Here is a 22,857-nt window from a genome sequence, read left to right on the forward strand (position 1 = left end):
TTTTCTGCATAGTTACAAACATTATCTACTGCCAAACATTTGGGGAAATATTGAATGGGGAGATAAAAGGCAAAGATCCATACTTTTTTGCCTTCTACCATCCTGAGAGTCGCACCATATCATAATGTATCAATGAATCTCTCGCAATTAATTTGTAACAGACCCCGACTTGATACAAGGAAGGCCATGGAGCGCTGGAGAACTTTGGGAATCATATAACTTCAAAATCATTTGTTCTTCCAAGCATGCTACACTTGCCACATGTTGTCATGTTACTGTATCCCAAAATAACTTCTGAAAGAAATCTTATTTGGATGTAAATTAATTGCTGCTATTAGCTGATACTATCTAAGGGCTCTATTCCAAAGATTGGCTGCTCACTCGTTGAATATTTCCTCTATTTAGTTTTTGCTTTACTTCCCCCTTAAGCATAGGTAGTGTCCTCTAGAGCAACTGGAATAGATTGTCCTGTAGAGCTATATTGTAAGCTGACTGGAAGCCTCATTGCATCTTAAGCCTAGTAACTGGTTACTTCACCTTTAAATACATTTTACTGTTCAAAACTGCGGAATGTCATACTTTGCTGTTTAAAGATTTGGGTGATTAGAGCATGCTTTCTTTGCGCCTGCTGCTCCATTTAATTTCTAATCAAGGTACTAGGGCACTAGAACATAGAACATAGAACAGTACAGCACAGAACAGGCCCTTCGGCCCACGATGTTGTGCCGAGCTTTATCTGAAACCAAGATCAAGCTATCCCACTCCCTATCATCCTGGTGTGCTCCATGTGCCTATCCAATAACCGCTTAAATGTTCCTAAAGTGTCTGACTCCACTATCACTGCAGGCAGTCCATTCCACACCCCAACCACTCTCTGCGTAAAGAACCTACCTCTGATATCCTTCCTGTGTCTCCCACCATGAACCCTATAGTTATGCCCCCTTGTAATAGCTCCATCCACCCGAGGAAATAGTCTTTGAACGTTCACTCTATCTATCCCCTTCATCATTTTATAAACCTCTATTAAGTCTCCCCTCAGCCTCCTCCGCTCCAGAGAGAACAGCCCTAGCTCCCTCAACCTTTCCTCATAAGACCTACCCTCCAAACCAGGCAGCATCCTGGTAAATCTCCTCTGCACTCTTTCCAGCGCTTCCACATCCTCCTTGTAGTGAGGTGACCAGAACTGCACACAATATTCCAAATGTGGTCTCACCAAGGTCCTGTACAGTTGCAGCATAACCCCACGCCTCTTAAACTCCAACCCACTATAGGCCTTCTTCACAGCTCTATCCACCTGAGTGGCAACCTTTAGAGATCTGTGGATATGGACCCCAAGATCTCTCTGTTCCTCCACAGTCTTCAGAACCCTACCTTTGAACCTGTAATCTACATTTAAATTAGTCCTACCAAAATGAATCACCTCACATTTATCAGGGTTAAACTCCATTTGCCATTTTTCAGCCCAGCTTTGCATCCTATCTATGTCTCTTTGCAGCCTACAACAGCCCTTCACCTCATCCACTACTCCACCAATCTTGGTGTCATCAGCAAATTTACTGATCCACCCTTCAGCCCCCTCCTCTAAGTCATTAATAAAACTAGTTTAATAAATTGATTGATGGTTGTGCTGGTTAGGTTGATTGGCCATGCTAATTTGACCCTAGTGTCAGGGGATTAGCAGGGTAAATATGTGGGATTACGGGAATGGGGCTTCGGTGAGATTGTGGTTGGTGCAGACTCTGGGCCGAATGGCCTCCTTCTGCATTGTAGGGATTCTATGATTCTGTTTTCCTGACTTGAATTGTTAACCCAAATTGGAGCAATTTATAATCAACATTGTGCTTCCCTTTTTCTTTCTCTTCTGCATTTTGCCACCCCCTCCATCTGGTTATTTTTAGAAAATCATTGCCCCTCGCCTGTTGTCTCACTTTTAGGCATCTTGCGTACAATGAACAATTTGTGCCCAATGTTTAGCAAATAACGTGGGCTATTAACCTACTCAGCATTGTTCCCAACTCTGGATATTTTCCTGCTTCACACATCCTCACAGCTCCAACTGCCCCATCTGGTCAGATGGCCTTTCATTCATCTGTATAACTCATCAAATGTTCAAAGAAAATATGCATTTTCTCTAATTCTCCAAAGATTTTTTTCATTAGTGCTGTGGAAATTACAATTCTCCCTCATTTCCAGGCCACTCCTGGAGTTAGCAAACCTATTGTTGAAATGCACAGAGCTATGTGCTGGTTTGTAGCACAAGTGCATTTTAAATTGGGACTAGTACTGTAGTGTAGTATATTCACCTGTCCACTAGAAGGGGAAATGATGATTTCTGATGGACTCGTAGAGACTGATTCTTTGCCCTGCAAATAATTCATTTTTCTAAAACCTAACATGAAATTTTAGCAATGAGATGTTCAAGAATACTCGGGGTTTGTAAATAGTTTGGAAGGAATTGAGGCTTGGTTTTGAAGATGGTAAATATTGATTGTATCCGGGTTTCACTTTGACTCCATTCAGAGATGTGTAAGCAATCAAACTTTTGTGTATCCCATCACATTAACAAGATGTTGTCAATCTTCAAACATTCGGCATTGGGGTTCCTAGGGACACATCTGATCCATGATCTTTGCAAACCAAAAACAGGTCCTCCCTATTATGGAGGATCATAGGCCTCATCCTGGAATGGTACACCCTAAAGGGGATGGTGACTGGACCAATCAGTTTTAACCACTTCATCCTGAGGGTAGTGAATGTATGGGATGCATTGGCCAGGGAGGTGATGCCAACTGATAAGTAATTTTAAGTGTTGCTTAGGCATTTGCCATGAGAATGAATTGAACGATCCATTAGTTCTGTTTATCCAAGCCCTGTACATTCCCAATCTCCTGAGCATTAGTAACATAGTGTTAACAGGATTATTATTTAATGTACATCCACAGTGAGCCAGCTGTCCAAATTCCCATACCTGACAAGTTTATTTTTATATAGCACCTCTAACAATGTCCTCAGGAATTTCAAGGGGCATTATAAAATAAAGTGTGACACTGAATTACATCAGATGATATTAGATTAAAACTTTGACAAAGCTTTTGGTCATCTAAAGACAAGGCAGATCTGGGGACATCAGCTTGCGAGAAGCCAAAGATCTAAGGTGACCCACTGGTTGGTGACGCCTTCATACAGCCTGTGAAGCAGTGGTGCCTGGTTGGCAGAGTTGGGTATCTGAGAGATTATGTGGAAAGGAAGGTTGAATGCACATGGTCATCCAGGGGAGAGTAAGAAGTCTCTCAGCACCAGGTTAAAGTCCAACTGGTTAATTTGGAATCACGAGCTTTTGGAGCGCTGCTCCTTCATCAGGTGAGTGGAGGACCCACTAACTCCACTCACCTGATGAAGGAGCAGCGCTGGCCATTACCAATCCACTCTTGGTGGTGATATTCAAGTTTCTTCTCCTATCCAAGAGTAGATTTTCTGCACTTGCTCCCCTCGGTGCTTGGTGAGGATAGAGGACTTTGCAGGGTTGGCTGGCTGGGTATGCAATGCCTTAGGGTTCAGTGCTGGTTTTATTGCCTTTTGACACGGCTAAGTGGCTTTCCTGGGCCATTTCAGATTTGCAGCGATATGTCGGCCAGACCAAGTAAGGACCGCAGGCTTCCTTTCAAATAAGACCTTGGCGAACAAGATGGGTTTTGGCAACAATCTGGGTACTAGGTGTCCGCCATTACAGATTCAAGATCTACTTAATTGAATTTAAATTTTCCAACTGTCATGATGACATTTGTGCTCATGACTCTGAATCATGTGTCCAGTACCATAAGGTATGTGCATACCTTTTTCATCCAGTTATATGGATTGAAACTGGGTCACCAGCCAGATGGGGAAAGTATGGGTTGATAGCTGTAATTAGGTTTCAGTGCATTCTGTTTTGGTTTCAAATTTTCCATTACAGCTATAATTTTATGTGGGTATACACCATGCAAAAACTGGTGCCAAGTTCAGAAGCTCACAGTAGCTTTAACTTTATTGATCTGTGTTTCAACTATTTTAAACAGAATGGATAAGTAAGTCTTTGCTTTCAAATCTTGGCGTAGATCTTCCGAGGAATGGCAATCACCAGAGGGGACCTGCCACCACCCCCTCCCCCCCCCCCCCCCCCACACCCCGCAACCCATCCACGATGGCATCTAACTGCTGATTGAGAGGTTTAAAGGTCCGGTTTGCATTGTTAGTAATTGAAGTGCACAAATAAATGGGTGTGTTAATTGAGTGTGGCTTGCAGAGTCTGAATGTCAGTTCTGTAGTTAACCAGGAATTAGACTAAGTTTTAGTCATTTGGGTAACTATCCAGGTAAGTACACGTGGAGCTGTCTGAACTCTCGGACTCTGAACTCTGAATCAAAAGTGTGCACAAAGGTCGACATCCCATCGGAAGTTGAAGCGTCCGGGGCAATTCCCACATAGGTCGGCTCATCGGGACCTCCACTGGGTCACCAATGCATATCAATCATGCGTCTGGTCTCCAACAGTCCAGGGTTTGGGGCCGTGTTTTGCATTCGGGATGGGCAGACAGAGCGTGTCAATGTTTTCTAAATAACCTTCACAACTTTTCCTTTTCTGCTGAACTCCTTGGCTGATGCCTGCAGCAGCTGGTGCCATTTTAAGGAAATAAAATGCCCTAAGCCACGTTATAAACCTGAACCATGCAAGGGGATGGGGTGGGGGGCTAGAATCTTGGTCCTGCTCAATGCTATTTGCCCTCTGATACCTCCTGAAAAAGCCACCTTTTCAGGTCAGACTGGCTCCGACTATTCAACCACGAGGGCATCATAGTCGAGCCTAGATTGGGTCATTAATGTAGATCTTGAATAGCAGGGAGTCCTAACAATAGGGGGACCCCACTGTAACACGTGCTTCCATAGAACCATAGAAAATTACAGCTCAGAAACAGGCCTTTGGCCCTTGTCTGTGCCAAACCATTTTTTTGCCTAGTCCCACTGACCTGCACTTGGACCATATCCCTCCACATCCCTCTCATCCAAGAACCCGTCCAAGTTTTTCTTTTATGTTAAAAGTGTTTTTACCTTGCCTTTACCTTACCTTACCAAGCATTTACCACTTTATCCGGCAGATCATTCCACACTCCCACCACTCTCTGCGTGAAGAAGCCCCCCCTAATATTCCCTTTAAACTTTTCTCCTTTCACCCTTAACCCATGCCCTCTGGTTTTTTTCTCCCCTAGCCTCAGCGGAAAAAACCTGCTTGCATTCACTCTATCTATACCCATCAAAATCTTATACACCTCTATCAAATCTCCCCTCCATCTTCTACGCTCCAGGGAATAAAGTCCCAACCTATTCAATCTCTCTCTGTAACTCAGCTTCTCAAGTCCTGGCAACATCCTTGTGAACCTTCTCTGCCCTCTTTCAACCTTATTTACATCCGTCCTGTAACTAGGTGACCAAAACTGTACACAATACTCTAAATTCGGCCTCATCAATGCCTTCTATAACCTTACGATAACACTCCAACTTTTATACTCGATACTCCGATTTATAAAGGCAAATGTACCAAAGGCACTCTTTATGACCCTATCCACCTGTGACGTCACTTTTAGGGAATTCTGTACCTGTATTCTCAGATCCCCCTGTTCAACTGCACTCTTCAGAGTCCTACCATTTACCCTGTACGTTCTTCTTTGGTTTGTCCTTCCAAAGTGCAATATCTCACACTTGTCTGCGTTAAATTCAATTTGCCATTTTTCTAGTTGGTCCCGATCCCTCTGCAAGCTTTGAAAACCTTCCTCACTGTCCACTACACCTCCAATTTTTATACCATCAGCAAATTTGCTGATCCAATTTACCACATTGTCATCTATATCAATGATCTGGATGACAAACAACAATGGACCCAACACCGATCCCTGTGGCACACCACTAGTCACAGGCCTCCACTCAGAGAAGCAATCCTCTACAACCACTCTCTGGCTTCTTCCATTGAGCCAGTGTCTAATCCAATTTACTACCTCCCCATGTATACCCAGCGACTGAACCTTCCTAACTAACCTCCCGTGAGGGACCTTGTCAAAGGCCTTGCTGAAATCCAGGTAGACAACATCCACTGCCTTCCCTTCATCCACTTTCCTGGTAACCTCCTCGCAAAACTCTATAATAGATTGGTCAAACGTGACCTACCACACACAAAGCCATGTTGGCTCTCCCTAATAAGCCCCTGTCTATCCAAATATTTGTAGATCCTATCCCTTATCACACCTTCCAATAACTTGCCCACCACCGACATCAAACCTACTGGCCTATAATTTCCCAGATTTCTTTTGGAACCTTTTTTTAAACAACATGAGCCACCCTCCAATCATCCGGCACCTCCCCCGTGAATACTGACATTTTAAATATGTCTGCCAGGGCCCCTGCAAGTTCAACACTAGCTTCCCTCAAGGTCCGTGGGAATACCCTGCCCGGTCCTGGGGATTTATCCACTCTGATTTGCCTCAAGACAGCAAGCACCTCCTCCCCTTTAATTTGTAAAGGTTCCATGACCTCCCTACCTGTTTGCCCTATTTTCGTAGACTCCATGCCCGTTTCCTCAATAAATACGGATGCAAAAAATCCATTTAGTATCTCCCCCATTTCTTTTGGTTCCATACACAGTCTACCACTCTGGTCTTCAAGAGGATCAATTTTATCCCTCACTATCCTTTTGCTCCTAACATACCTATAGAAGCTCTTTGGATTTTCCTTCACTCTGTCTGCCAAAGCAACCTCATGTCGTCTTTTAGCCCTCCTGGTTTCCCTCTTAAGTAGCTTCTTGCACTTTTTATACTCCTCGAGCATCTGATCTGTTCCTTGTTACCTCTACATTTCATACAACTCTCTCTTCCTCTTAATCAGTGTTACAATCTTCCTCGAGAACCAAGGTTCCTTATTCCTATTTACTTTGCCTTTAATCCTGACAGGAACATACAAACTGCACTCTCAAAATTTCTCCTTTGAAGGCCTCCCACTTTCCATTTACATCCTTGCTAGAGAACAGCCTGTGCCAATCCACACTTTCCAGATCCTTTCTCGTTTCATCAAATTTGGCCTTTTTCCAGTTCAGAACTTCAACCCGAGGACCAGATCTATCCTTATCCATGATCAGGTTGAAACTAATGGCATTATGATCACTGGATCCAAAGTGTTCCCTCACACTCTCATCCATCACCTGCCCTAACTCATTTCCCAATAGGAGATCCACTAATCACTACTTTTTGTTTGCTGCCATTCAGCCAATTTGGCATGCATGTTGCTACTGTTCCTTTTTATTCCATGAGCTCTAACTTTACTCCGTCGTCTTTGTGGCACTTTTGGAAGTCTCTGTACACCCTATCAACCACATTGCCCTCATCAACCCACTTTCCCACTTCATCAAAGAAAAACTCCAGGAAGTTAGTTGAACGTGATTTTCTCTTGTCAGATCCATACCGGTATACCTTTAACCCACACAAGTGCCTCTTAATTTTGTCCTGAACATTTCATAGAATCATAGAATCCTACAGTGCAGAAAGAGACCATTCGGCCCATTGAGTCTAAACCAACCACAATCCCACCCAGGCCCTATCCACATATCCCTACATATTTACCCACTAACCCCTCTAATCTATGCATCCCGGGACACTAAGGGGCAATTTAGAATGGCCAATCAACCTAGCCCGCACATCTTTTGGACTGTGGGAGGAAACCGGAGCACCCGGAGGAAACCCACGCAGACACGGGGAGAATGTGCAAACTCCACACAGACAGTGAGCCGGGATTCGAACCCAGGTCCCTGGAGCTGTGAAGCAGCAGTGCTAACCGCTGTGCTACCATGCTGCCCACCATGGTAAATTTCCCACCACTCTGACTGTATCAGAGAAGATAATTGTAGGTGAGGTGAAGACTGGTAAAGATGTTAAGCCATCCTTTAAAATTGTGAACATTTGGCCTCCAGTGAAGGGGAAAGAAAATCTAGGGCATGTCTTTCTGAACAATAACCAGGCCAGTGTGCTTGGCATACATGCACTCCTATGATTTGATTTTGTCACCTGTATTGAGCTACAGTGAAAAGTATTGTTTCTTGCATGCTATTCGGAGAAAACGTATCGTGCATAGGAGAGAAGGAAAGGGTGCAGAGCATCGTGTTACAGTCATAGCTATTGTTTGGAGAAAGATCAACTTAATGTATGGTCAATCCATTCAAAAGCCTGATGGCAGCAGGAAAAAGGCTGTTCTTGAGTCGGTTGGTACGTGACTCAGACTTTTGTATCTCTTTCCCTATGAAAAATCACTGGTCACAAATTTGGCTAATGTGTCAAATGAGTATCTTCTATTCTATTTTCTTTACTCTACTGATAAGGCTAAATGTTCTCTTTTGTAATGACTTTATCACTATCTATCTTCTCCTGATCTACAATTATCTTGCCGATACCGTCACAAGAGGAGCCAGGCTGCAGCAGTGTTTACAAGACTCATTCATTATTCCCCTGCCTTCCCTCCCCCAGTCCTCTCAATGACTAGTGTAGGAGACAGAGAAACACACACACACATGTCATTGCTTGTCGTGTACACGAGAGGTCTGTCTCTATAGCTGCTTAAAGCTTTGTAATCCACCTTTTACCTCAGTAATGAATCTTGAACGAGAAGCTTTTTATATTCTGACAAGCTTCCTGCAAGATAAAACATGCTTTATCTTTTGGAAATTTTAAAAGGCAAGGGCAAGATAAAGTAATACTACATTCTGTACCATTTCCTTTCCTTATATATATATGTATCGTATGCTTTGTCTATATAGTGCGCAAGAAATACATATGATAAATCATGTCCCTAGATCAAGTGGGTTTGCTCTTTTTACAATAGGAATCAACTGCAAAGTCTCTTGTTATCCAACAGCAGTTTGGAAATGTATAGCTTCAGGACCGATGAAACATTTGCTTAAATGTTAGCTCTGGTGTCACCCAGTGTAAGCAAAGAAATAAACACCAATCAGTCTTTCAAACATAGTAGGCATTGGTTTGCAGTAACAAGGATGCTTCTAATCCATAGATTTTATTTTCTCGGGCGGGTGGTGTGCCTAGCAGTCTGTTTAGATCTCCCCGGGGGGGATTTTGTATCCTTGTGGGTTGTAAGCGGTTTCTATGGGAACAGAAACTGTAGATTTAAATCTTTTTCTATTTTAAAACTTAGTTCTACGGTGTGTAATTAATCCATTATTTTCCCTCCCCTCTCTCTCTCTCTCTTCCAGGAGAATAGAAACGTTGGCGTTAGATTTTTATCTTCTATTTGTAAACTAATTCTGCAATGTGTAATTAATTCATCCTTTTCCCCCTCTTTCCACACCCCCCCCCCCCAACTTCCAGGCAAATAGATGCCTTGCATTTTTATCTCAATATTTTAAAACTAATTCTGCAGTGTGTAATTCTATCCCCCCCCCCTCTTCCAGGAGAATAGAAACGTTGCGTTAGATTTTTATATTTTCTATTAGTAAACTAATTCTGCAGTGTAATTAATCCATTCCTATCCCTACCCCCGCCTCCCCCTCTTCCTGGAGAATAGATTCTTTACATTGATATTTTTTTCTATTTGTAAAGTAATTCTGCGGTGTGTAATTAATCCATTCCTATCCCTCTCCCCCTCTCTTTCTTCCAGAATAGATGCTTTACGTTTTGATATTTTTTCTATTTGTAAAGTAATTCTGCGGTGTGTAATTAATCCATCCCTTTCTCTCTTTTTTTTCCCCCCTCTTTCTTCCTAGAGAATAGATGCCTTGCATTTTGATTTTTCTATTTTTAAACTAATTTTGCAGTGTGTAATTAATCCATTTTTTAAAATCCCCCCTCTTTTCTCTCTCTCGCAGAACAATTGCAGTCTTTGAGGTGGTGGCTTTCAATCCTCTGACCTACTGCCATGGATTTTCTCTTTAGGATGAAGGCTATTCACACCATTGAGAAGCTGACTGACAACATCACTGAGAGGTGCTTCTTGCCCTGTGTGGAGAGGACAGCTGAGCTGCTGCTGCCTCACAGACCGTGCAAGAGTGCGAGCTGCACTGAGCATGTCCCAGAGGAGGGGACCACATTATGCAGAGAGGCTGCAACAGCGGATGGGAGAATCACCGGCACCGAGCGAGCGTCTCTCTCCCCTGCCTCACCGGGAGCTCGGAGCCGGGGGCATGGCCTGAGGGGGGGCAAGTGCTTCTGGCCGTTCGCTAGCATGGGCAACCAGGAGGGGAAGCTGAAGAGGGCCGGGGGGGAGGGGCAGGAGTGGCCGGAGGATGCCCGGCCCAAGGATGCTGAGGGCGCCAAGAAAGGGTCGGGGGGCAAGAGGAAGGAGGGCAAGGGGGGAGACGGCAGGAAGAAGAAATCAGAGTCCTCGCGTTCCGTCTTCTCCATCAGGAAAAGGAAAGCGCCATCGCGGGCTAAAAATGGCACCAGGGAGGATGTGTTGGAAAGCCGGGCCCTGCAGACGGGAGAATTAGACAGTGTGCACTCCATCACAAAGACCCCAGACATCAGCATCTCGGCGGATGAGGGAGGGGGTCTGTCAGACACCGAGGCCGAGCATTTGGACCTCACCAATGACAGCCTCCCGGCCCCCTCCGAGCTCCGGGATGGACAAAGGCAGAGCTCTGGCTCGGACACCGACATCTACAGCTTCCACTCGGCGGCAGAGCACGAGGACCTGCTCTCTGACATTCAACACGCTATTCAACTGCAGCAGGGCTCCCTCCGGGCTGCCCCCGACCAACCGCAACCCCCACACAGGAGGAGCGACAGCCTCCTCCTCCTCCTCACCGAGCAATTGACTGGCATTGATGCCCAGGGAAGCCTTCCAGACGTGGCCTCCTCCCCCAGGACCAACAAGGTAGGAAAGCTTGAGCTGGGAGCTCAGACAGAAGGAAATCTTGCCCCTCTCCAGGGTCTGCGGGAGCTGGGAGCTAAGACTGAAGGAAGTCTTGCCCCTCTCCAGGGTCTGCGGGAGCTGGGAGCTAAGACTGAAGGAAGTCTTGCCCCTCTCCAGGGTCTGCAGGAGCTGGGAGCTAAAACTGAGGGAAGTCTTGACTCTCTCCATGGTCTGCAGGAGCAAGGGGCAAAAATTGAAGGAAACTGCAGCTCCTTAACCAATCACAATGCTGAGTATCTAACACCAGGGCATGTTTCCATAGAAAGTGCTGCCCCAGTGCCAGGCTTTGCCCCAGACTGTGATTTCTCATTCACCCACAATGGATTTGACTTTTCTCCTGTCCATTCTGGAAAGGTCTGCCTCTGTGCCCATGCTGGGGAGAAGTGTGCTGACCTCAGCGTGGACCACGTGCTGACTTGTGACCACACCGGCTACGATTCCGAGGTGTTTCTCCCTGGTTCGGCAGTTAAAAGCAGCGGCCCCCACGTTAAGTTGGAATCTCCTGCCGGCACCCTTCGACCACACCGGCCTTTCCCCGTGGCAGCATCGACAGTCGTCAGGCCGTATCCTCCAGTCAATGCCATCTTCGTCAGAACGACGACCAGGCAGCTGAGCTCTCCGAGCAACTCGCCCACCGTCTCGCCATCACAGAGCCCCCTGTTTCAGAGGCGGCGCCGGGCAGCTGAGCACAAGCGGGGCAAAGCACAAGCCAGACAGCAGAAGCTCTCCAGTGGGAAGGGTTCCCTCAGTCGCTCGGCCGACTGGACAGAGGAAGTGAAACGGCCAAAGGGAGGCAGTATCAGGAAAGCCGGATCTGTGGATACTTTGCAGCAATCAGAATCTCCAGAAATTCTACCTCTGGGACCTGTAAAAAGACCTTCGCTTGCTGACAGCAACTACCCTGAGATCTTCACTGGTAAGTGCATCCTTGCTTGGGCTGTAACTATTGCAAAGGTACCATTGTCTTTTCAATTATTCTGTTTAAAGTTTATTTGTCACAAGTAGGCTTACATTAACACTGATGTGAAAATCCCCTAGTCGCCACACTCCAGCGCTTGTTCGAGTACACGGAGGGAGAATTTTAGCATGGCCAATGCACCTAACCAGCACGTCTTTCAGATTGTGGAAGGAAACCAGAGCACCCGGAAGAAACTAACACAGACACGAGGAGTATGTGCAGACTTGCACAGATAGTCACCCATCTGGGAATCGAAACCAGGTCCCTTACACTGAGGCAGCAGTGCTAACTATTGTGTCACCATGCCGCCCTTAGTACTCCTGTTCAAGTTCAAGTCTTTTTCAAAGCCACCATTGATTTACTCTTCAATCTATTAGACATGCACTTAGTGACAGGAGTGGTAGACAGTGGTCTCTGGAATGGAAAGCTGTGATTAAATACTGGCCATGAATATAAAATGTTTGCTATCTGACTGGGTTGAGGTGTTTGGGCTAATTTTGCAGAATGTCTCTGGTTCAACGAATGCACAGAATTGTGAATTAGTTGAGACTGCACCATTGTGAATGTAATATGATCGACATTATGACTCTGCTCTGAACTCTCATTGCTGAGTTTTAATTCATTCATGCAACATGGGCATCGCTGGTTGGCCAGTATTTATTACCCATCCCTAATTGCCCTTGGAGAGGCAGTTGAGAGTCAACCACATTGCTGTGGCTCTGGAGTCGCATGTAGGCCAGACCAGGTAAGGATGGCAGATTTCCTTCCCTAAAAGACATTAATGAACCAGATGGGTTTTTCCAACAATCGACAATGGTTTCATGGTCATCAGTAGATTCTTAATTCAAATTGCACCATCTGCTATGGCAAAATTCGAACCCGGGTCCCGAGGACCTTAGCTGAGTTCCTGGATTGATAGTCTAGTGATAATACCACTAGGCCATTGCCTCCTTTTTGTGACTGGGCAGGGAAGGGTGATATCGGGTATTTGTAGCTGATTGAATCACAGATGGTTACAGCAGAGAAGGCCATTTGACACATTGTCTCTGGGTCTTTGAGCAATGCTGCTCCCTATATCCATGCACATTTGTTCCTTTTCGTATGATGGTGATCCAGTTTTCTCCTGAACATCTATATTTGAACTCCTCCACACTTTCGGGCAGTGCATTCCAAATCTTAACCACACTCCAAGATAATGTTTTTCATCCTTTAGCCAATGCTGCTTTGGACAGTTACCTAACAGTTACCCTTCTCTCCCACCATGCCAGGCCCTGCCAGATTGGCATCTGCCAAGATTCCCAACCAGAATAAATGATCCAGTTCAATGCGTTTGTCTGAATTTTTCAAGAGGTGACTTGGTGCGTTGAGGGCAGTGCAGTTGGTGAAGTTTATGTGGACTTCAGTAAGGCTTTTGACAAGATCCTGGATGGAAGACTGATCAAAAAGTTAAGACCGCATGGGGCCACGGCAAATTGAATCCAAAATTTAGCTTGGAGGCAGTGGGAAAAGGACGAAGGTCAAAGGACTTGATTGGAAGCCTGTACCTGGTGACGTACTGCAGGGATTGGTGCTGGGTCCATTGCTGTTTCTAGTGTATATCTAGATGTGAATATGGGAGGTAAGATCAGTAAGTTTGCAGATGACGTAAAAATTGGTGTGATAAATAGCAAGGAGGAAAGCCTTGGATTCCAGGACAATATAGTTGGGCTGGTCAACTGGTCAGGACAGTGGCAAATGGAAGTTAACCCTGAAAATTGAGATGATGAGGGCTAACAATGCAAGGGACTAGATGATGAATGGTCGGGCACTAGGAGTACAGAGGACCAAAGGGACATTGGCTGCGTGTCCAAAGATCCCTGAAGGCAGCAGGACAGGTAGATGAGATGGTTAAGAAGGCATGTGGGACACTTGCCTTTATTAGCTGCGCTGTTGAAACGTCATGGCATGCAAGGCTATGGATTGCTACGTGCTGAAAAATTGGATTAGGATCGATGGACGCTTGCTGGCTGGCACAGACACAATGGGCCAAAGGGCCACTTGCTGTGCTGTAAATCTCTGACTATCTGGACTGTTGCTAGCTTCTTGGTCATCAGCTCTGATGCTGAATTCCTGATCCAGAAGGCTGTGGCAACAAATGGCCGTGAGGCTGACCATGCTCCTCAAATTGACTAACTTAGGAGTTCAGTTTTCACCCAGGCCTGGCAAGTGGGATTTATGTTCAAATTGGCACCAACTTTGTAGTTGTTTTGCCTCCGGAGCAGAAACGTTGACTCTACAAAATAGAGTTGTGTATCAAACTATATTGTAAACGACAAATAAATTTGGTATTATTAACTCTTTTTTGTATAGGCCATACATGACCTGCTTGTAAAATTCATTCAACTAATGAAGGATTGACCATTTTAAGGGTGTTTGCACGGCATTAGAGATGCCTTGCCACATTGGAGTGCAATAATGTTTAATCAGTAAGGCTGCTGACTTGCAGTCTTCTCAGAAAATGGGATTAAATTGCACAAGGCAGTTCCTAAAACATCTTCAAAGAAATCCAAGAAAATACTATTATCCACCCTTTCATGGGAGCTGAATTAGGACGACAAGTGTGCTTGAAAATAAAAGTATGGAGATTTGAAGCTTAACTTTGTCACTAGGTTATTCTGATGAGTTATAACATGATGATTATTGAGGGAGAAATGTTTGGTCAGAATGCAATGGCTGCTCCTACTTTCTTATGGAAGGTTCCATGGCAGTGCAGTGAGCAGGGAAGTCAGATTATGATTTGGCATCTCATCCAATGGATGCTCCTTTGTGAATACGGCAGGCACTCTGTTATACTGAAGTGTCAGCATAGATTCTGTGGGACCTGGACCTGATGTTGACATGAGATCGCCAACTGAATTCAATTCTGGCCTCGGGTCACTGTGTAGAGTTTGTACTTTCTCCCCGTGTCTGTGTGGGTTTCCTCTGGGTGCTCTTGTTTCCTCTTGCAGTCCAAAGATGTGCGGGTTAGGTTGATTGGCCATGCTAAATTGACCATGGTGTTGGGGATTAGCAGAGGGCATGTGTGGGATTACAGGAATAGGGCCCGGGTGGGATTGTAGTCAGTGTGTACATGATGGGCCGAATGGCCCCCTTCTGTTCTGTTGGCATTCTCTGATTCTGAATTGTTATGCATGGTAGGTATTAAGTAATGATTAGGCTAGTCTTGGCTTTGACCTGTAGGACATGGGGGCAAGATATTATATTGTAAGATCATACTATGGCCACTGAACTACTTCAAGTCCAATTCTTGGGTTTGTGCAGTATTGTGAATTGGTGACCCTCTCCATGTAACCTTTGATCCCTTTACCAATCAAGATTATTGTCAGCACTTCCCTTCATGACTACCTGGGGAGTTGGGGATCCAAGTCTCCTGATTACCATAGAAATCATAGAATCATAGAAACCTTACAGTGCAGAAGGAGGCCATTCGGCCCATCGAGTCTGCACCGACCACAATCCCACCCAGGCCCCCATATCCCTACATATTTTACCCGCTAATCCCTTTAACCTACGCATCTCAGGACTCTAAGGGGCAATTTTTAGCATGGCCAATCAACCTAACCTGCACATCTTTGGACTGTGGGAGGAAACCGGAGCACCCGGAGGAAACCCACGCAGACACAAGGAGAATGTGCAAACTCCACACAGACAGTGACCCAAGCCGGGAATCGAACCCAGGTCCCTGGAGCTGTGAAGCAGCAGTGCTAACCACTGTGCTACTGTTGTACACTGACTGCACACACTGTGCTATGTTGTTTAATAACCTGTATGCTGATTTAAGGCATATGAGAAGCCATGGAATCCTGAAGGAGATGGATATAGAGAAGAGGTGACAAGGAACCTGCATTTTGACAGTCCTAAAATCCAATGCCAACAGGCCTCTGGATCTGAGTGCAGCCGAGGGAAATACAGAACCTGTCGGTTGTTGAAAAGACACAAGTTGATTATGCCAAGCAGCTCGGCAGATCTGGTTCTGCTCACCCTCATTGCAATTCCTGAAGCTACTGGTGAAAACCAGGTTGAGGACGAACCTGTCACTTGTACTTAGTACATACCTCCAGGGTCTGTAATAAATGTTTTGGGACTGTGTGGCTGATTTTTCCTCTGGGATTGAGGGGAGAGTTTGGTCAGACAATTCTTGTCTGCATTCCCAGCTACAGCTTTTGGAAGGAGAGTCATTTCTGGAGTGACCTCCTGCTCTTGCTGTGATGCCCACTGCAGCTACTGTGTCCCATAGAAACTTCCAAAGTTTGGGAGGCTGGGCTTTCCTTCCTGGTTACAGAGGTGGAGTCATCACTGATATATCTTTGACCATTTACCCCCATGAAGTGCGGGACTTGCGCTTGTTTTAGAATTTGGATTGAATGCAAGTAGATCAGAAAGATGTGGATGTGTAATAAAAACATTATGCAGCATCTGTTGATAGAAATAGAGTTAGCATTTCAGGTTAATAAAATCATAGAATCCCTACAGTGCAGATGGCCATTCGGCCCATTGGACCAGCACAGACAACAATCCCACCCAGGCCCCATCCCTGTAACCCCATATATTTACCCTATTAATCCTGCTGACAACCAACAGCAACAAAGAAGCAAAATGGGGAACAGGACTCATGGCTTGAAATTGTTGGACTCTTTGGCATATTGCAGCCTTCAAGATTCAATTGAAAGATGAGCTGTTCCTCTAGTTTGTATTCCTTGGAAACACTGAGTAAGACAGAAGATCAGAGTAGGAGCAAGTGGAGAATTAATACGATAAGCAACAGGAAATTCGGTCATGCTTGCACACTGAACGGAGGTACTCCGCAAAGTGATCACCCTGACTGGGTTTTGGCGCCCCCATTGCAGACGGGACTGCATAGTGAACACCAAATACAGTATATTAAATTGAAAAAAAGTACACGTAAAGTTGCTGTGTTAGAGAGTTGGGGCCTTTGGAAGATGAAAAGGAAGAAGGTTAAAAAGTGTTGCAGTTCCTGTGCACGCATGAGATACTGGTTAGAGGTGACTGAGGAATGGACCAGGATGTTGCTGGGGGAATGGACCTCTTTTAGCATGCCAAAAATGGAGGATGGGGAAAGATATGATTGGTGATGGCATCACATTAAGAGCTGGCAGAAATGGTGGCTGATGAGCCGTTGAGTACAGAGGCTAGTGGGTTGGAAAGTGAGGACAAGGGCAACTCTATTGTGGTTCTTGGAGGCAAGAAGAGGTGAGAGCAGAATTGTGTGAATCAGCTATGATGGAGTGTCTGTCAATGGGAGGGTGGAATCCTGAGCTGAGGTGAAAGGAAGACGTATTAGGAGCGCTGGTTTGAAGTTTCATCGCCTGATTAGATGAGATTGAGAAAATGGGAATATTGCTCCTTTTATAGGAAGTAGGAGGGTGTGGGAATCATGGGTCTATGGTAAATATTAGTTATCCTATTCCTGGGAGAGGGGATGAGAAGGGAAGAATCAGATGGTCCATACCAGATGAAGGTGAGATTGGAAACCAGTCAATGAAATCTTTGGCTCATGGTAGAGGCAGGAAGTGGCACTGATATGGCCGTTAATGTATTGGTAAAAGGAATGAGGCCAGAATAGGACTAGAATAATGAATATTGCACACACTCCTCACCAAGACAGGCAGAGCTTGGACCCATGTGGGTACCCATAAATGCAAGTGGCATTAGTAGAAAAATTGTTCAGTATGAGAATGAGTTTAGCTCGGTGGAGGAGGAGGGTGGTGGGTGGGGATTGGTTGGGATCTCTGTTCAAGAAGAAAATGGAGAGCTCACATTACCCTGTTGGGGATGGAGGTGTAGTGGGATTGGACATCCATCATGAGATGTTTGGGGCCAGAAAAATGGGAACTGTTGAAGTGATGAGACACTGTGTAGGGGGCGACTGGACAAGGGGAGGAAAGGATAAAAGTTGCGATAGGAAGAAGGGGCAGGAACAGATGAGTCGGCCAAGGCAGTCCTGTTTATGGATTTTGGAAAGAAGGTGGAAGCAGGCTTATTTCTAATACATTCTTTCCCTCTTTAGTTTTGACAAAGAGCCAAAAAGACTTGAAATGCTAACTTTGCTTTCTCTCCTTGCAGACCTGCTGACATTTTCCACCATCCTGTATTCTTGTTTCTGAACGAAGCAGCTGTTTGGGATGCGGGGGGACAATGAGGTGGGAGGCTGTCGAAAATGGGTCTCCAGAGATGAGCTCAGTGACTGTTCTGGATAAAATGGCATGATGCTCAATAGTGGGATCGTTGGTCCAGGGGAAGCAAGGAGGAAGTGTCGGAGAATTGACATTCTGCTTCTGGCAGAAAGGGTGGCACAATGGTTAGCCCAGCTACCTCACAGCACCCAGGACCCAGGTTCAATTCCGGCCTTGGGTGACTGTGCAAATATCTGCGTGGGTTTCCTCTGTGTGCTCCGGTTTCTTCCCACAGTCCAAAGATGTGCAGTTAGGTGGATTGAGCATGCTAAATTGCCCCTTAGTGTTCAAAGATGTATAGGTTAGGGGGATTAGCAAAGGTAAATGTGTGGGTCGGCTTGGGTAAAATGCGATTCGGTGCAGAATCGATGGGCCAAATGGCGGCCTTCTGCACTGAAGGGATTCTATGGTTCTGCTGAGTAAAAATCAGTACATCAGAGGTCAGTGTGTGCATGTGTGATATTTCACGCTGAGATGGTTGTGTGTAGACTTTAAAAGCTTTTATAAGTATATAAAAAGAGTAGTGAAGACAAATGTAAGTCCCTTGCAGTCTGTAAATGAGAGAATTGATCATGGAGAAAAAGGAAATTGTGCAGCAATCGAACTAATTTAATTTTGTAATCTTGGAGAAAGGTGCGCAACTTCCCAGAAATACTGAGGAATCCAGGATCTGGTGAGAAGGAGGAATTGAAGTAAATTAGTGTTACTGGAGAAACTAATGGGACTGAAAGCTGATAAATGCCCAGGGCCTGATCATTTACATCCCAGTGTACTAAAGATGGTCATGGAAATAGTGGATATGTTGGTTGTCATTTTCCAAATCCTGGAACAGTTCCAACAGACTGGAGGGTGGCAAATGTAACCCTGCTATTTAACAAAGCAGGGAGGGTGAAACGGGGAATTGAGGACTAGTTGGCCTAACACCATAGTAGGGAAAATGCTCGAGCCTATTATAAAGGATGCGATAAGAGGACAGTTTAAAAAAAAAACCACCAACAGGGGATTAGACAAAGACAACATGGATTTATGAAAGGGAAATGATGTTTGACAAACCTACTGGAAATCTTTGAGGATGTAACTAGTGGAATAGATGAGGGTGACCCAGCCCCAGTGGATCCAGTGTGTTTGGATTTTCAGACTTTTTGATAAAGTCCCATGTGAGGGGTTAGTGTGCAAAACGAAAGCACATGGGTTTGGGAGTAAAAGGATGGATTGAAAATTGATTAGCAGACAGTAGGAATAAATGGCCATTTTTAGAAATGGCAGGCAGTGACTAGTGGAGTCCCACACAATATACATCAATGATTTGAATGAGGGAACCAAAACTCCTATTTTCAATTTTGATATGAAACGTAGTGGGAATGAGAGTGGTGAGGAGGATATTAAGAGGCCTCAAGGTGATGTGGACAAGTTGAGTGAATGGGCAAATACATGGCAGATGCAGCATAATGTGGAGAAATATTCAGTTCTCCACTTTAGATGGAGAAACAGAATGACTAAGTATTAAATTGGGAAATGTTGACATACAAAGGGGCCTGGGTGCCCTTGTACACAAATATGGAGGTACAGCAAGCAGTTAGGAAGCCAAATGGTATGTTGGCCTTCATAGCAAGAGGATTTGAGTACAGAGCAAGGATGTCTTACTGCAGCTTACAGGGCCTTGGTGAGACCACACCTGGCGTGTTGTGTGCAGTTTTGGTCTCCTTATCAAGCAAGGATATAGACTGCAAGCAAGCCATAGACTAAGTGAAGCGAAGGTTCACCAGACTGAATCCGGGGGTGACAGGATTGTCATGAGGCGAGATTGGGTCAAATGGGCCTGTATTCACTGCAATTTAGAATGAGGGGATTTAATTGAAATGTATAAAATTCTGACGGACTGGATGCAGGGATGTTGTTTCTTCTGGCTGGAGGATCTAGGACAAGGGGTCACAGTCTCAGGATACGGGGTCGGCCCTGATGAGAAACCTCTTCACTCGAGAGATTGGAAAGCCTTGGAATTCTCTACCACAGAAGGCTAAGGAGGCCAAGTCACTGAATATATTTACAGAAATAGATTTCTTGACTCCAGAGGTGTCAAGGGGTATGGGGAGAGCATAGGAGTATAGTGTTTAGATAGAGAATGAACTATCATAATGAATTCATTCAGATCATTGATGTGTATTGTTTGGGACTGCACGAGTCACTGCCTGCCATTGCTCAAAGACCCATTTATTCCTACTCTTTGCTAATCAATTTTCAATCCATCCTTTTGCCCCCAAACCTATGTGCTTTGGTTTTGCACACTAACCTCTCACATGGGACTTTATCAAAACCTTTCTGAAAATCCAAATGGAGCAGGCACGAAGGACTGACTGGCCTCCTCCTGCTCCTAGTATCTATGTTTTTTGCCACTACAGCACCATTCCTTGTCAACAGGATTGACTGTGTTCAGGTTGATTGAGAGAACCAGAATTGCTACTAATTCAGATGGAGATGGATTGGAGTGAGTGAGGAGCAGAGAAATTGAGATGTTGCTTTGTCCAGTAGTGAGCTGGGAGGACATATTTTTCCTTTAATCGGATGGAAAATTGGATATCGGTTCTCTAAGGTATTCCAAGCTGATCTCCGTTGAGAACAATGGACTGACTGACCTTTTTCAGAATGATTGGGTCTTGGATTTGTCTTTGACATTGGCACCCAAATCTTGTTGCTGTTTACACCGGTGGGATCTTACAGTCCCACCAATGGCGCACCCCCCACCATCGCTTTCCCAGAGGCTCAGGGTGCATTCAACAGGAAATCCCATTTGCCAACAAGGGCATAAGATCTTGCCATCAACGAGTGGCACGCTGCTACCGTGAAGCACTGTGGAGGGGAAGGAAAATCCTGCCCTGGGAGTTTGTAGCCAGAGACCGCTGAAGCCTCTGGTAAGCTAGAAGGTAATGGAGTTGCCAGCAAGCATAGTGCTACGTCATAGATACTAATCATAGAATCCCTACAGCGCAGAAGGAGGCCATTCAGCCCATCCACTCCGCATCGAACACGATCCCACCCAGGCTCTATTCCAGTAACCGCACATATTTACCCTGCTAATCCCCTGACACTAGGGTCAATTTAGCATGGCCAACCAACCTAACCTGCACATCTTTGGACTGTGGGAAGAAACTGGAGCACCCAGAGGAAACCCACGCGTACACACAACATGCAAATTCCACGCAGACAGTCACCTGGGTCCCTGATGCTGAGGCAGCAATGCTAACCACTGTGCCACCGTGCCGCAATGATATTCTGTGCTTCATTCCATATCCGTGGGAGGGGGCTCTGTGAACAAGCGGAACAGGAAGCCTGGCCCTTTGTTTGAGTTCAGGAGATGTAGTCATTTGTGCACACTTGAGGGAGAAAAGCAGAGGTTTTTAATCCACATTATCATCACCTTTACCCTATTGAAACTGAGAATTTTGTGTTTTCAGCTATAGCTCCAGAGAGATCACTCATCTGGCTTGATCAGGGTTGAATATACAATTCGGCCTGGAAGCCAGATGTTTGGCAGTGTTTCCCTACAGCTAAAGGTTAGCCTGGGAACTGTATGTTGCATAGGCTTTGTTGTCATTGACTTTGTGAATTAGTGAATGTGACAGGAATCTGGTCCATTTTAGAATTCTGGTACCTGCGGGGGGAAAAAATAACTTCATGACTTGGCTTTAATGCATCAGGGAGGATTTTTAAAAATACTATTCAAAGTATGAAATGCAATGTGTAAAATGCAGGAAAATTGTGTATGAAACTTCAACTTAAATACTTTGAATATTAAGTAAACCGTCAACATTGAAGGAATGAAAAGTGAATTTTCTACCTTGGCAAAACATTCAAATAAATGGAATTGTATTTGAATAGGGATTCGAGGAGGAGAATGCCATAGCTTCCCTGGTGGCTAATTCCATCCAGCAATTATGGGCTCATGTACATGAGGGATGTTTCCTGATTCCATCTTGGGTCTGGACTGAATTAGGGGGAGGTAATGGCCTAGTGGTATTATCACTAGACTATTAATCCAGAAACTCGCTCATGTTCTGGGGACCTGGTTTCGAATCCAGCCACGGCGGATGATATTTGAATTCAATAAGAAATATCTGGAATCAAGAACCTACTGATGACCATGAAACCATTGTTGTTTGTCAGAAAAACCCACCTGGTCACTAATGTCCTTTTTAGGGAAGGAAATCTGCCCTCCTTACCTGGTCTGGCTTGCATTTGACTCCAGATTCACAGCAATGTGGTTGACTCTCAACTAACCTCTGAAATGGTCTAACAAGCCACTCAGTTCAAGGGCAACGAGGGATGGGCAATAATTGCTGGCTGACCAGCCAGCCAGCCCATGAATGAATAAAAGTTAATCTTGAGTGGGAGCAGTTGGAACACTGCATTGCTTTTGGGTTAGAGTGGAACATTTGCTGTGATCGCTGGTGGCTGTGTTAGTGGAGTTCAGAATCTCAATCTTTACAGAGCAGAAGGAGGCTGTTTGGTCCATCAAGCATTGGCTCACTGAAAGAGCATTATACCTAATCCCACCCCCTGCCTTATCAGTAGCACAGTGGTTAGCACTGCTGCTTCACAGTGCCAGGGACCTGGGTTCGATTCCCAGCTTGGGTCACTGTCTGTGTGGAGTTTGCACGTTCTCCCTGTCTGTGTGGGTTTCCTCTGGGTGCTCCAGTTTCCCCCCACATTCTGAAAGACATGCTGGTTAGGTGCA

General features: G+C 45.2%; 1 protein-coding gene across 1 annotated transcript in view; it reads left to right on the plus strand.

The window, feature by feature from the left end:
- The first annotated feature begins 3,774 nt into the window (after window positions 1–3,774).
- Window positions 3,775–22,857, plus strand: part of fmn2b (formin 2b) — a 415,410-nt gene continuing 396,327 nt past the window's right edge. The window contains exons 1-4 of the mRNA XM_078230648.1: window positions 3,775–3,821; window positions 9,956–11,850; window positions 13,241–13,359; window positions 15,713–15,971. Of these exons, the coding sequence (XP_078086774.1) occupies window positions 3,775–3,821; window positions 9,956–11,850; window positions 13,241–13,359; window positions 15,713–15,971 (2,320 nt within the window). The remainder of the gene's footprint in view (window positions 3,822–9,955; window positions 11,851–13,240; window positions 13,360–15,712; window positions 15,972–22,857) is intronic.

This window comes from Mustelus asterias, chromosome 15 (genome assembly GCF_964213995.1).
Source record: "Mustelus asterias chromosome 15, sMusAst1.hap1.1, whole genome shotgun sequence".
NCBI classification, from domain to species: domain Eukaryota; kingdom Metazoa; phylum Chordata; class Chondrichthyes; order Carcharhiniformes; family Triakidae; genus Mustelus; species Mustelus asterias.